The sequence below is a fragment of the Glandiceps talaboti genome, chromosome 7 (genome assembly GCF_964340395.1).
Source record: "Glandiceps talaboti chromosome 7, keGlaTala1.1, whole genome shotgun sequence".
Classification (NCBI taxonomy): Eukaryota; Metazoa; Hemichordata; class Enteropneusta; family Spengelidae; genus Glandiceps; species Glandiceps talaboti.
Window position 1 is genome coordinate 4,982,244 of NC_135555.1, and position 16,151 is coordinate 4,998,394.

At 35.0% G+C, this 16,151-nt stretch overlaps 1 protein-coding gene across 1 annotated transcript; it reads right to left on the reverse strand.

Annotated features, from left to right (window-relative positions):
- Nucleotides 1-10,505: 10,505 nt before the first annotated feature.
- On the reverse strand, nt 10,506-15,907 carry LOC144437636 (cleavage and polyadenylation specificity factor subunit 5-like). Its single transcript, XM_078126620.1, has 6 exons — nt 15,795-15,907; nt 14,270-14,470; nt 13,646-13,709; nt 12,873-12,962; nt 11,506-11,581; nt 10,506-10,624 (listed from the first exon to the last, which is right to left on the reverse strand). The coding sequence occupies exons 1-6, from the start codon at nt 15,905-15,907 to the stop codon at nt 10,506-10,508; spliced, it is 663 nt and encodes a 220-aa protein (XP_077982746.1).
- Nucleotides 15,908-16,151: the final 244 nt, after the last annotated feature.

Sequence of the window (16,151 nt, forward strand, 5' to 3'; positions counted from 1 at the left end):
ATGATTCAATATCAATACGGTTTGAAATTCTGACTCAAATCTCCCTGCTCTCGTTTTCTTGTTCACAGACACCGTGCTGAAATATCACAAACACTCATTGATCATCTCACACACTGAGAGATTGATGAATAAGTATGAGTGAGTGAAAGTTTTTTGTGATAAAAATCTACACAGGATGAGTAATTGTGTTGCGAACAGTTACCAATATTGGTTTAGGGGTAAAAACGATGGACTGAGTCATTGTAAACATTGACCGCTTTACTGCCTCTGTGACATCGACATCAGTTGTCACATTTCATGCTCAATAGAACAACACTGTGTGCATTTCACAGGAACAGACATGAACCTCGTGATTTCTATCTGGAATTAACACACATATCTGTCATACAGATTCTTCCCCCTTTGAAGTATGATTTGCCGAACACCGTCAATTTTCCCATTGGAGTTACACCCTTGGGGTCTTCGGGGCTTTAGGGGGTTGGAACCAATAAAAACTCAGCACAAAAGACCATTTTTCTGACAAAATCTGAACAAGAACTTGGGTAACAAATGTATCTCACTACTTATAATATCTAACAACTGCATTTGATATTTGCTGATAAAAAGTTTATAATTTTTGTTTTTTCTCGTCACATTTTTGTAATCCTTTCTACTGATTCTGATTGGTATTTCCATAAATGAACATACACCCTATAGACGTAATGATCCTCGGCTGTACGCCACACTCAACTTAATGAAGGTCTCACTTCGGCTTCTCTATCAATTGGGCAAATGCTTTTAGCTATATATGATAAACCCTCACAGCACTGATGAACGATTGACTTCCACTAGCCAGTGTCCCCTCAAATCACATTGTTTTAGCCCTGTGCCACGCTGCGTACAATACAACAATTACCCAAATGACTTGATTGTGATTATGTTGGGATGACTTGGCATACACAAAGACTGGTACAAATGATCATATACAATAAAGATGTCGCGGAGCATCACATGCACACAATGACACACTCCACTGACATCTCTTACCATATCTACATCATAATGCACCCTCTCCCTTTTCAGTCAACTCACTTTCACAAGCTCTTTAAAAATGTGTGTTGCTTCATTCTTTGTGGTAGGGTCTTGTAAACTAGGCTGACATTTGATGTAATCTTTTAGCCACAGAATCATCAAAGAATGTGACTATCAAAGGTTCTGACACATCAAAGTTTTGCTGAACTGTATGACATCTTTGGGTTCTCCAGTGTGTCAATGTAAAATGGGCTTGAGTGCTCTGATACAAATCACAGCATCTGATTCACAAAACTGAAGCATCTATTTATTCCATAGGGTCTGTATATATCTGTATGAATCGTTTAACTGTAGATGCTAATGCTAAAGACGCACTCAAGAGTATCTGATCAATTTTCTTCAGTAAACTCATGACATGGCTTAAGGTTGATTTGATTAAAAATTTGACTTTCGATCCAGATTGCTAGCAAAGGTCAAGGTTATAAGGTCAATTTTGTTACTAAAAACAGCCTATTGAAAACTGTTGGCTATCTAAACAACACACGTGTAGCAGAGCTATGATAGAATAGCTCAAACTTTTGCACTTGACCTTGAAACTGGAGGTCAATGTCAAACAAAGAGAATATTTCAATTTAAGGAAACACTGAAAATCATAAGTGCGCAAGCACTTGGAAGTAGTTTATAGATAGATCTTGAGATGTTGAGAAATATGGGAGTTTTCTGCATGAATAGGAATATTTATATATTATTTTGACTCTGATTTAAAAAACAGAGAAGATATTTACACAACTCCTTTTGTACATGACCTTTATGCCAATGCAAGGCAGTGAAAACATGGAGGAGAGATGTATGGCATACATGGGTGGACAGACAGATGGACAGAACTCATCCTCTAAATCCCAATCAGGCAGGGTCTCTGGGGTCTAATAACTTACAGATGACAAAACTCAAAAGTAGTACTCATAATTTTCTCTTTTGACATTTTTTTTCAATTGTTGATCATAAAAAATGTGCTCAAAAGTCTTAGAAGTGACCTTGAGTATTGTCTTTTTTGATGAAAATCTGGCACACAAAGCACAAAAATATCAAACAGAAATAGGACAATTACAAGTGGTGGTAGTTCTAAAATTGAAACAGGGGTGTGAAAATCCTGTTTGGCAGTAGCATGATGGATAGTAAATCTACATACAAATACATGATACTAGTTATCAAACAAAGCACCACAGTCTGGCTACCATAAATTCCAGAAAATCCATGAAACCAACATGAGGCACAAATATTGGCATCAACATGAACACACAACACTGTTTATTCATTATACATGTTGTTCACAGCTAGGATAAATCACACCTTTCAATATTGAACACCGCTGCCAACATGTTTGCAACACTCTGTAGCCGACGTATCCTGCAGTTCTTTTGATGTCACTTGGTGTTTCCTTTGATAACAGATGTTCCATAGTGAATCGGTGCTGCATCTACTATCAGTCAGTATTGATCCTACATTATCTCTATTCAAATACATTCATGATTACACTGACACATACAACACACACAAAGTGGTTCTACCAACAGACACATCCATGTAAACACGACATTCTCTTGAAAAAAAATCCTCGCCAAAAAAATGAAGCCATGGAGAGAACACAAATGAATGAACATACATAATGTAAACTTTAATAAGATAAAATGATGAAACTGACTTTACTCTATTTTGATCTATGTGTTAATTTTTCATTAAAATGTAGTTTAATTTAAAGAATTTCCATGACATTCAAGTAAATCTATAGTTTCTTTCCTTTCTTATTCATTAACACTTATAGATATATTTTTAGATCATTTTCACATTTTGATATTTTCTTCATTCACAATTTATTTGGAGATTTAACAATCATCTCATCTTAAACATATTCATTCTATTGTCTTGAAATCCTTCTACTTTTATCTCATTTTAAGTATTCTTGTAAAATATCAGTATCATATATATGGTACACACACACACACACACACACACACACACATATATATATATATATATATATATATATATATAATATATTCATGTAAGTCTTACTGGAGAACAGTGCTCGGTGAAATATTAGTAGCAGAGCATTCTATATATATATATATATATATATATATATATATATATATATATATATATATATATATATATATATATATATATATATATATATATATATATATATTACACATATACACATACATATATATATTAAACAAAAACATGGATATCTTGTAATAAATTTCAAAATCATTACTTAAGTCAGCGATGATTGACAATCATATGTAGTCAGAATTTAGATGAAAATTGTTCATATCACATAATATTTTTAAAATCTTGACATTATTAAGTATCTTTTTTTATTGAAAAGTATCAAATTTGAAATATGTTGCAGTCAATTAAAAGAAAGTGACACTGCCAAAGTAGCCCACGCATAATGAAAAGTAGCTATCAATTTTTGAACCACATACACATGACTTCATGTGTTTGTTGACTGACAAATACATGTAATGAAACCCATCTAAAACATTAGTTTTGTACAACAGACATACGCAAGAAAGTAAAGCATCAATTTTTGAACATACATGAGACAATGTTATGTAGTATGAATTAGTTTGAACAGAATTGATTCATGTTAGTAGTTGCTCAAGTGTAAAATCAAGACACAGTCATCGGTGTGGCAGAAATAGGCTTACAATTGCCCAAAAAGCAACAGATTTTCAGTCTAATTCTCTTGGGGTTTGGCATAATCACATTGTATTTCAGGCAGGGTTATTACGCTACATTCATGGCTTCCATATAAGCCAGTGAATTAGAGTCTTTGCAAGAAGCCTTGATTAAAGCTCTGTTCTCCTTCACACCAACATTTCTTAATTACTAGACACAATAGCGTTTAATTATATTATCAATATGAGGACTACTCAACGCTGATTAATTCCACAATACTTGGCTACAATTGTGTCCATTACCTTATTTATGCAACAAACATGACCATGGACAATGGCGTGCCATTTACTGCGGTAATTTGCCTTCGCTACTTGACCAGCTCATTTGTAGCTAGCACATACTTTAATTCAAAGGGGCAAGTGTTGTTTGTTTCCTCATGTACAGAACAATGAAATTGATGACATCGGCGTTAATGTATGACGACAAACCAATTCTCAATGACCACACCGCATACTAAATTAATTTAGAGTCTTGGGACATTGTCAGTAAAACTAATCTCCGCAGTAGTAATTGATTTTGACCACTATTCACTTTTATTCATTTCTGTGAATTTTTTTGTTGTTGTCTTAGACCTCAACCACTGAATCAGGGCAATCTGTTTAATGAATTTCAGGCCATATTATAAAAACATACCATGACACCACTGTCCAAATTACTGCCTTACGTCACAGCTACGCTGATTAAAGTCTAAATTTCATTTCCTTTCCCTGTTATTATTAACTTTGGGAATTCCCAGGAAAGCTACTCCCAAGTAGTGGAAAATTACTTTGTTCTTTATTTCCCCACCTGTGTTACTTACACCAAAGGCAAACTTTGAATCACGTTACACAACACTAATCGAACTCATATCTTAATAATCCAGTAGGTATGCTAATTCCCTAAGAAATTTGAATGCAAGTCAAAAAAGTCATGAACTTTCTACGATAGCTTGTAATTTGAAGGCTTATGTTGCAGCTACCTGACTGAATATAAAGTATCTTCAAATAAGGTTGCTACAAACTCATCGACTGTGTTTTCTTTGAAGGGGCTTTCACAAACACAAGCAATTTGAGTCAGACTATGATAGCATTTAATAACACACAATACTAATGACTTTGAAACTGAAACATGCAAGACACAAATTTGGTATTTCACGATGTTTGTAACGAGGTCAGGAGGTCAGTAGGTTACTAGAAACGTGGGCTCATCTCCAATGAAGTCAATAACACAGACCGTATAAAATCAACAAACATGAATCTTCTTTTAAAAATATACCATAGAAGTTTAAAATATATAAAAGCTTGAATGACTGAATTTAGGATCATTTTGTACAACCCTGTGCATCTAATACAAATGTTTTTAACTTATGGTTAACACAAGCGCTGACGACCATGAAATGTGCAGTCTAAGCGACCATGAAATGTGCAGTCTAAAAATACTGCTTCATTTACAAAATAAAGCTAGGAAGATGAGGAATTCTTTCTAAGCTCCTTATTCACAGTATATCTTTATATCTCTACAATGACTGACTATACATCTTTTTGTCTTAAGAGTTTATGACTATAATTCTAAAACCGTACGTTAAACTTCATCTGCTAGGATTTTGGTAACCCTCTCTAAATTACAAATATAGGCAAACATCAGTGCCCTCCCACCTCCACACGTTCTGTCTAACCTCAAATATTTGACCTGACATTTATATTTTTCTGTTTAAACTTATAATTCCATTTCTGTGCACAAGTTCATACCTGTAAAGTAGTATTCATGGCATTTAAATACTCCTAAATACTTTTATGGTTGATAGTCATTTTTTACACTAATACAGCAAGTCTAGGCTCTGGCAAACGATAATCAAATAGATACAGCAACAACAAAAAATAACAGCTTTACGACACAACTTTTAGCCAATTTCTAAACCAGCAAAAAGAAAGATACATTACAGGAATTATATATTGTACATATTGTAATCCTAGCCATGCAAAAACTTGATCTCCATTTTCCATGAAAATCAATACTTAATTCTTTTATTATTCCAGGTACATTCCGTAAAGCAATCACCCCTTGTACAAATGGAAATGTGAGGAAAGCCAATATTTCTGTTTGATCTTGATAATGTATATAGATTGTTACCTGAATGGCAGGAACATTATCAATTAGAAATCAAAGCCTGGTAACTACCATTATCAAGAAATTTTGGATGGCCCCTGCATTGCATGTCTAATACATTAGGATCAGTGTCAAATATGGAGCAGAATGCTACAGAATTCTGACTGACAAAAGCGTAGTTAGATGACGCATGTAAAGCAAAGAAAACATTTCAAATGTAGTTTCAAGCTATCAGAGTATATGTATGTGCACACAATTGCATAGGTGTTGAGACTGACTAATGCTGTATCACGTTTCTGTCGTAGAAGTCAGTGACTTCCAGTGTGTCACTCACTTCAAATGGCAATGAATGTGAACAAGATGCCAAGATGACGAGGAGCTCTTTCCTACGACTTGTTGACTAAGGAATCCAATCGACTAAAGTATAAAATGGGTAGAATCTCAATGGCATGATCTCACAACATCTGTGAACGACCATAGTAGCACACAAATCACACTCAAGATGTATCCATTTTCTACTTTTATTTCATCTCTCCTTTTAAATAAAAGCATCAGTGCAATCAAAAGAATGGATAAAATGTCTGATTTATGGTATGTAGATGGTAGTCAAATGGTTTTTGCATGTAACAAAGAGAGTAGAGTTTTTTTTCAAGTAATCGGAGAAATGCTGACAGTGAAGGATTATTGTGTTGTAGCTCTACAGCTTAAGGCACAGATCGCACATAAAGACATGTCTTCAAAGCAAATCCAGTACTTTACAGAAATGGTTGGTAAATGAAGCCAATACTTGATCTAACTACACACTGCATTGACAAAGCAGTGCTTACATTGTGTGTATATCGGTGTAGAGCAGATAAAGCATCAAATCAAATACAGTACCTAGATTTGCTTTACATTGCAACTCCTTGGATTGCTATCATGAGAAGCATTCATATTACCAGTGGCAACCACTCACTGATATGTCATTCATAAATGTAAGAATATGAATAAATATAGTTTTGCTTTTTGTCAAAATATCTGACAGATCTGTCCTCATTTAATATACTGTCGTTTCGGTTACACCAAGAGAGTAAGTTGAAATTGTAGTTCTTTATCAGTTCGATTACATCGAGAGAATAAGTTCAAATTATCATGTTTTTTTCCAAGGACTCCAGGGTGGCAAGGAAAAAGGTCTACATGTATATGTGTGCTCCCAAGATATTGTATTAGAATTAAGTCACACAAATACATCCCCACACAAACACATGTACCATGGATGTATTCGGGGAGATCATAATACATCCATGCATGTACACACACACACACACACACACACACATACATACACAGATAAACTTGCACAAACATATATACACAGACACATACCTGTGCATTCAGACACACACAGGTACAAAAATTAATAATTATATATACATGTACAGATTTACATCTAAATTTATATTTAAATGTCACATGCATGTAGTATACACCCCCCCCCCCCACACACACACATACATGCACGCGCACACACACACACACACACACACACACATAAACACATAAATACTACACAAAAATACTTACATGTATTAATTGTATATTATGTACACACATGTACATATGCACAAATATCCATACATACACATATAGCCACACAGACAAACACATATACATATATACAGAAATACATTGCACACACGGCCAGACAATGACACAACATTGGCTCCTCCAGTCTCTTCATTATTGCGCATGAAATCAACAAATTGAAAATGTCTGATTTAAACAGAAATTTGAGCAGATGTGTAAATCAATCAGTTCATAAATTCATTATCGGCTTAATAATGAAATCACATTTCCAATACTACTTGGCAATCTTTTCAGCCAAAACGCTGTGAGCATCATTGATTTGGCATAACACTCATAATATAGTGCATTCAGTAATAAAACAATGGTAAATAATTGGTCAGCTTCCTGTTCATGTCGATAATTAATAATCAAGCCGAGCACCATTCAAACACGATCGATATGTGAATAAGTCGTCTACCTCTAGTATATTTCATGCTCATAGCCAATCTACAAGTTTGAACAGGAGCAGGTGGGTACATAGCCTAACTGACAATGGTGTGACGAGTACGATTTTGTCAATTTATTTTTAAGGAAATATTAGGTTAGAAAGTAGATAATATTGTTGTGTGTCCATTGCTTGACATTTTTACATTGACACTATTACAGGCATGATTTACTCAGCTTGAGCACCTATTATCTAATGTGTCAATGTCTAATAGATTAAATTCTGTTCATTAACATCGCGACCAAAATCTGAGAACTTGTCAATTTCAGCTGCTATGACTGACAGCTTTGATCCTGCACTGATTCCATGTATAGAGGGCGCACTTCATACCGGTACACACATATTTAAGTAACAATTTGACAACGCTCAAATATGCAACTTGCAAGGTGTAGGAACATTTTTTCATTCATTTTCTGTAATAGGTTTTTTTTAACAGTCTTAATTCTGTTTATGTATGGAGTTGAAGATATTTCCTCGGGATGAAGTAAAAAAAATATCATCTTGAAAACTAAATCACCACAAAACCGAAATTCTTGATAGAGTTATAAAGTACACATACACCAAGGCTGTCAATTCCAGTTGTAATCTCTTCAGTATTAAAGGATATGACAAATATCCAAAGTTACATACAATTTTGATGACATCTGACTTAAATTTATCACTCAGAAATAAAATGGCTTTTGAAACAGGGGGAAGTAGAAGTATTGCATTATTTCATGTCAGGGAGTGCAATGACAGAGATTTGCTACAAAACTGATCAACAGCAACATCAACTGCTTTACAACAGAATTTTATGTTGCTGCCCTCTAGTGGTGGCTTTAGGAAAGGACGGCAAGTACAAATATGACAGGCATCAATATTTCTTTGTGATAGTAGAAGTATTGGACCTTAAACACTGTTTTCTATATATGGAATTTGGAACCATAATTGCCTCAATAATTTCAGCATAGCAAAACAATTTACTTGTTGGCAAGAGGTACAGAACAGACAAATGGAAGGAACTTTACATTTGTGACTTGTTAAGTGTCATTTAATGTTGCACTCTGAATCTCAATTGAAGCAGAATACCGTATTATGGTAATGTCTTCATTTTCAACCTTGACATTTCTGGGAATTTTCAATCAATGGATACTCTTCACCACATGGGATCAATTACCCTTATGTGAAACATTTTAAAGAAAGATTTTATTTGAACTACACTGAAATTTCAAAACCGATTAATATTCTGTGACTACATTTACTGTTCACTACATCAAAGATGGCTGATGCAAGAGTACTTAATATATTTGAGAGAATGCTTTTTTTATCCTCAGAAAGAAATATTTGGAACAAATTTTTTTTCTCAACATGCACTGTAGCCAATTGAGTTATGCAAGATCTTTGGCTAAATATTCATGATATGCCATGTATACAATATTCATATGCTATGTCAACCTCTCACTAAAAGGAAGGCAGTGTGACCTCATGGACAATACGACACACAACTGACTCATGAAAACTTCTTGTGCCTACAAAAAATAATGGGGTTCTCCCAACAACTACTTTATTGAAATAATGCAAGTCAATATACAGTTTAGTTTATCTTTACTTGCCAAGGAATGGTTTCATCTGTTTTTGTTTTCACTCCTACAACCCCTACCCCGATGAACTATCATTATTTCATCATTATGACTAGCGCCCCCATGAGTTATTTTGTTTCACTGCTTAACCAATCAGGTAAAGGCTTTGTGAAGAGCTGCGATGGTGCAGAAATCAAGATGGCTGATAAAGTTAATATAAGCTTCAATGCAGACGTTTGGTTAGTTGATGAACACAGCTAAGTCAGACCTACTTAACCACTTGCACTTTCAATATTACTAGTCAGGCCAACTGAGTCATACAGAATAAACTCATGGGCATGGTGCATATTAGACATGGTTGTCTAGTAGTCTTGTAGTAAGGTCTTGGATCTGTGCTTCAGGGGTTGCCAAACAAAGCTAAAAGGTGTCTAGCAACCTCAGTGGCAACCTTCAGTAGTTTTTAAAGTAAGCAGGTAAGCCTGAGGGTCTAACAGCTAGACTAGTTGTCAGGTAGATATGCTATAAGCCAAACATGGTCATTGCCAGACTCAACACGATATAAATGTATCATGTGCAGTAATAGAGGAGCACGAGGTCCACACAAATTGATAAAGGTGATTACAGGCTTCATCTGCTTATAAATAGGGGTTGGATTTAAGATGACGCTCATTAGGCTAGATGACTGACCATGTAACACACTCACATAACTCATAAATCACCTATGAAATTGCCATTTTTAGTGTATAATTACCTTAGACAGTATTACAGATTTTTTATCTCCTATTACATTGTGTATATATATTCAGGAAAGAAATCTGTCAAATGTTTTTTTTTTTTAATTAGTTTTGTTTTGTTGACTCTATGTGTGAAAATGTTGGCTTGATACAAATTTGGAAATGTCGAGACACTGACCAGGGATTGAAACTTCCCTTTAACATACACATAGCAGAATCATACAGGACGATACCTGAGGTAGAGTCTCCATGACTAACTGGGAAAATTTCAAGACAGTGACTTCAGACAAGAAATTAAATTAGCTTGGATCTAACTCACCTGCTAAGTAACTGTGGTAAACTGGAAATGATTGGTCCATAGCCAGGTGCATTATCATATAATTCAAATAAAGGTGCTGCAACTAATTTGTAGTTCCTAGGCACAGCAAACAACGCTGCAAAAGAGAAAACATGCAATACATACAGTGTTAGAACCTAACTAATAATTCACAATATATTCTTGACTATAAGTTATTTTTCCCTGCAGTGGACTAACCACCCATTTCTATGTTGCCTTCATAATGAACTTTGACCAAAAGATGATTAGCATATTGTAATAAAAGTGTTCACTTTAGAAAGTTTTCATAATGGTGGCTCAGAGACCAGGCACACCTTTCTAAACATGCCAGTTACACACAAGGAGGGAAGAAATGTTTGATCTGGTGATTGTTATGATACTATTTTTACATATAAATGGAAGTGGTTTGGTTTGAAACTAAAAACGTTTACTAGAATGAAATTCAAATGTAACTGTAGGAAGCATTTGTTAGGTATTCCAGAGTCCAAACCACTGAGATCACTTGTACTTTTAGCGCCTCCCAATATTGCCCTCAACACACGTACTCCATCCTCTGTATAACTTAAACCTACACTAGCTGTAACTGGAGGATAAGTATATTGATCAGACAACCAACAATAATAAATTCACTGAAAATTGTTAAAATACCAATAATTAGACATTACATATGTTAACGTTGGATTTTTCCATACATAGTACGGTAACAGGTTGAAATCATGATCACATTAGGGTGCTGATTTTTGGGTGCAGACCCAAAAATTGGATATTGATATAGTACATATCTTGAGTACAGCCACAGAAATATGTTTACCCACTGGTGATTCAACACTGTCCAGAGTGTACGATATTCCAAGTAAATCATCTTATCTAAGAAAACAGTTTCATAAATTCCTCCAACTGCAGCTAAAAAGTCTACATTTCATTCAGGTTGTAAGAATTGACATTTTTCGCAGGAAAACTATGACAGTGTATCCTTACCTTTTTCTCCTAGCTGCACCATATATAGTCTTTTGTGTTCTTTAGGTTTGGTAATGTGTGCTGGTATGTAGGGATACTGGAATCAAAATAAGATAATGGGTTATATTTGACACAAAACCAGATTGAATTGTAGATCAGATGAAATAAGTAAGCACAACAAATGCACAGATGTTTCACAGATTTTCAAATATTCATTGGTAAATAGAATGTATTGAGATAGTGTAACATGTTGTGATGAGGAATCAAAGGTTTAGAATATTTCAGAGTACTACAGCCAGGCATAACTCAAACAGCGCCCTCTATGTTAGCTTCATCAAAGAGTTCATATACTCATTTATTCTGACACAGCATAGAAGATGTGAGTGGGTACCATTATTTTTCTCTTAAAACAGATTATTTTATTCATATTGAATATAAAAAGCGACAGTATATTATACACATGGTACATGACACAACTTGATTTCTTTGACAGAACTGGTCACAGATAACCAACACAGATGAAGAGCAGTTCAGTCCCTTTACTTTGAAATGTTTGAAATGACAGGTTTGTGAATTGTTAAACAAAGGGTCATAATTCCCAAATTTCATGAACAGCATACTGCCCTCTAGTGTCAAGAATAATGGCATGTCATATCATTAAGATCTAGAAAGTATTCAATTGATTGATTGACAAATTCAAAGAGACACATGTACTAGTTGTCTAACACTGTTTTCTCTTTGAATGTTGTCTAAAAAGTTGTTATGCAAAACCACAAAATATACTAGGTACCATCTTGAAATACAACACTCACTTCATCATATATGATCATATAATCAGAATATTGGTCTGAGTATCACTCATGATAATAATCCCTAAATAGTATTGCCAAAAGTGCAGTCCTAGTAGATCAACAAATCTATACACAACATTTCAAGTGATTCTCGTTACATTGAATAAAGGTCACACAGTTAGCATAACCTTAACCACCCATCATTTCATGTCACAGTGGCTTTGTTTGATATCATTCAACCACGCAGAAAAAAAAAACAGTCTACACTTTAAGATAGCAATTTCTAGCAACAGTTTGTCTAAATGAAATAAACCATTTCAACGTACTGCAACTAGATGCCGACATGCAAGTGCCAAAACAAGTCTGCATTTGATGTATGCATGGTGGTTCATTTCATGGTTGCTTCATTTCATTTAGGCAAAATGTACCAAGAAACTGTTTCTTATTGGTTTCTGAATAGAGCCAGTGAACATTAACATGACAAAGGCTGTACTTGATGTAAGTGGTTTTATATAATTTCCAACTCATCAACAGATACATGTACATGTACAGGTATATTTCATAGTTCCAGTGACAGAAATATCAAATGCCATTTACCTGTGGTGGTTCAAAGTTTGGTCGGTACCAATTTCCAATAACATCCTCTACTATCCAGTCTTGTTGTACACCATCTTGTCTTCCTAATGTCTATGAAGAAATACACATAACAATATCGTTATCAAGATTACACATATATTGTCTCAATTTAGAACTAAGAGATACATATCCTGCATAACAGTGGTTTTGATAGCCTTAGGATAGTAAAGTATATCGGAATTACCCTAAAGAATTAAAGTTGAATCATAGAAAATGCATAGATTTATGAGACTCCATTTCTCAAAAGGGTTTCAAAACCTTAGCCAAAACATTGTCTGAGAATTAGAATCAATTTGTATATATACAATCATTAATAAATGTTTTTGTGTGGCAGCTTGGGAATGAATACATACACTGTACAAAGACCTGCAGATATATGTACCCGAGTCCTCTAACCACAGTAGTGAAATACCAAAATACCCACTTCTGTACCACAAATAAGACAGAGGTGACTGTGTTCAAAGATTGAACAACATTACTCATTATGGGTATGAGATTAGCTTGTCAACATTATTTGACAAGATCACATTTACTGTTACAGTGCCCTCTTGAGGTTGTCATTAATTACATTTGCCCTACATTTTGACATTGCGGTTGTGTGTATTTACTCCCATCCTCCCTTCAACAGGTTTTTGAAGAGTCTTGGCGTCCATGTTAACATCACAAACTAAACTACCCCCCTCTTTCACAAAATCTTGGTTCTGTGTTATTGTGTAATTATCCTGTAATCTTACCTCAGTTAGAAGTCTTTTAAGGCCTTCACTTTCATCTTCACCTGGTTTCAATTCACCCCCTGGCCTACAAATGTGAAAATGCAGTAATATGATTGTAAGTGGTGTTTTTTTAAATTTGAGTATCAAATCTTCTATCTGTGTATGATCTAGATTTCTATAAAGTGAAAAGTACAAGTGTCACAGTCCAGCTTTCTACAAGTAGCTCACATTTTGATCCCTAGTTCTATTTTCCCTAGGGCAATATTCATGTAGCACGGAACTCTAGACTTGCTTTGACTATGGAAAGAACGTGCCTGAGAATGTGATGTGTTATAACATACTTATTGCCTTGCCGTATTTGGGCACTAGTAGACATCATATCACCACTCATATTGTTATGTGGAAACTATATCCCTCGGTTTTCAGCCTCAGGAAATAGTTGCTGCATAACAGCCCTCGGGGTCATATGATGTCTACTAGTGCCCAAATAAGGCCAGGCAATATGTGTATTAATAATCCCCATGTCTTCTCAAAATAAACTTCATCCCAACTAACTCGCTAACTTTCCCTTAAGACTGTAAATTGAATAGACACAAGCAAGAACTTTTTCTTTGATGACTAGGAAGTTTACAAAATCATACTTACAGCTTAAAGAATGTTGTCCCAAGTTGTAGAAGTAACACATGCGGAAGTCCATGTTCATGAACTATTAGGACACCCTCTACAGTTCTACGTGTGCCTATCTTATCAAACTCTTCCCTCATTCGTTGAAATCGAGCTGCAACGGATGCATCTTTCTCATACAGTGGCTCTTTGGTGCCAAATGTGTAGTTGGTCAGTGGATATCTGTAATGTAAACCAAGATATAAGTGTATTCTAAATGTGCTGTAGTTGGAAAGTGAAACATGGTAAATTTTTACATTAAATATCAAAATTGTGACCAATATTACAAAGATACAAATCCCACATGAAAGTATTATACATGTACTATTGTCACACACTCAGTGTATTTCAGTAACCAAGTTTGCAGCCGCATTGAACAGATTGCAAATCGACTGAGGGTGTTTACGTGTACTAGGTTAGACAAAAGGACAGAGGCAAACGGACAGAGGGTGTCCAGATTAGGCAATTTGACACTCCAAGTTTGGCAAAAGTTTATTTAAACCTGTCAAAAGAGAGAGACCCTACACTTATAGGTTCTATATACGAGAGTGTGGTAATAATGGTGCCATTTCCTGCCAGATTTACCAAACACGGAAACTTGCAGTAGGAACAAGATTTCAAAATTGAATAAGTTACCGAGGTGATGTTTTATCACCCGAAATCATATTTAAGTTGATAGTAGTAACCAATACAAGTATACTCAAGGCAGAAATAAGTATGACTGGACTTAATAAAAGGACAGTTTGACTATGCGAGATAATTGCAAAAATACCAACACTGAGATACTCAATAGTGTCATTTTAACTCTTGATACTAAGTAATTACTATGACAGAACATTATGAAGCAAATCTCGCTATTTATAATAGGGAAGAACCATAGCGAAGGGGGAAGAAGTGTCGAACCTCGTAGCGTATACATCCAGAGCTAGTGTATGGGAATAAATGTCAGAATCGAGTCCCAAATTACTCAACCTGCCAGCAGGACTAATTATTCTAATCTCATATGATGAAAATCACTAATTGATACGTAGTATTTGTTACAATAAATGATACAAATATACAGTTTCAATACATATACATGTTTGGTGAGGGAAATGAGTGTTTTGATTTTATATGACGACAAAACACAGCGACATCGTCTGAGTTGAACTCTTCCAGGATCTAGGACAGTTTTAAAAGATGAATATTCATGAGCTATGCTAATGTACTGTTACTATTTGTTGACAGTCATCATTTTCAGCTCTGAGGATGTACTGCTGTGGATAGCATCGTCAAAATTCACCAACAGAAAGATCAAAGACGATAAGTGTACAACAGTACACTGCAGGAATAACACATATCACGCTTTACAGCGCAGTAACTTTGCCAACGCTGTCACACTGTGAGACAAAAGGCAGTTGTAGCTTACCCTCGAATCCACGCGCTCGAGACCACGGTTCGAAAATAACAGTTATGCGACATGGAATTAACGCAATTGAGAAATTCTTAAAATCAGTCAGATACTTACAAGTTTATCGTCCTTTCTATGTTCATTGAACTGGTTGAAACAGAATATCTTTGTCCGTAACCTGTTCCTTTTGGCCAACCCGCTCCTCCTTGTGATCTTGTGGAAGCCGCCATTTTGTCTATTATAGACCCTCTAAGTTTAGTATTTAAACACACTTAAAAAGTCATTCTACCGTTTGTATCTATAGGTCTTCATATACAGACCTAGTAAAACAATTCATACAATAACAGATTTGATGAAGAGTGCTACTGTATGATAGTTGACAGACTATACAATAACTCGGCAAATTATTACAAAAGGCGGTCATCATAATTATTACCATAGAGTTAGCTGTCTTAAAATCCATAGCTTGCGATC

What these genes read in the sequence shown, in the direction of transcription:
- LOC144437636 (XM_078126620.1), bottom strand. Translation starts at nt 15,907, where the DNA reads ATGGCGGCTTCCACAAGATCACAAGGAGGAGCGGGTTGGCCAAAAGGA. An exon ending in ATAGAAAGGACGATAAACTT is followed by an intron (nt 14,471 to 15,794) that starts GTAAGTATCTGA and finishes TTTACATTACAG; the next exon opens with ATATCCACTGACCAACTACA. An exon ending in TTAAAAGACTTCTAACTGAG is followed by an intron (nt 12,963 to 13,645) that starts GTAAGATTACAG and finishes ATTTCTTCATAG; the next exon opens with ACATTAGGAAGACAAGATGG.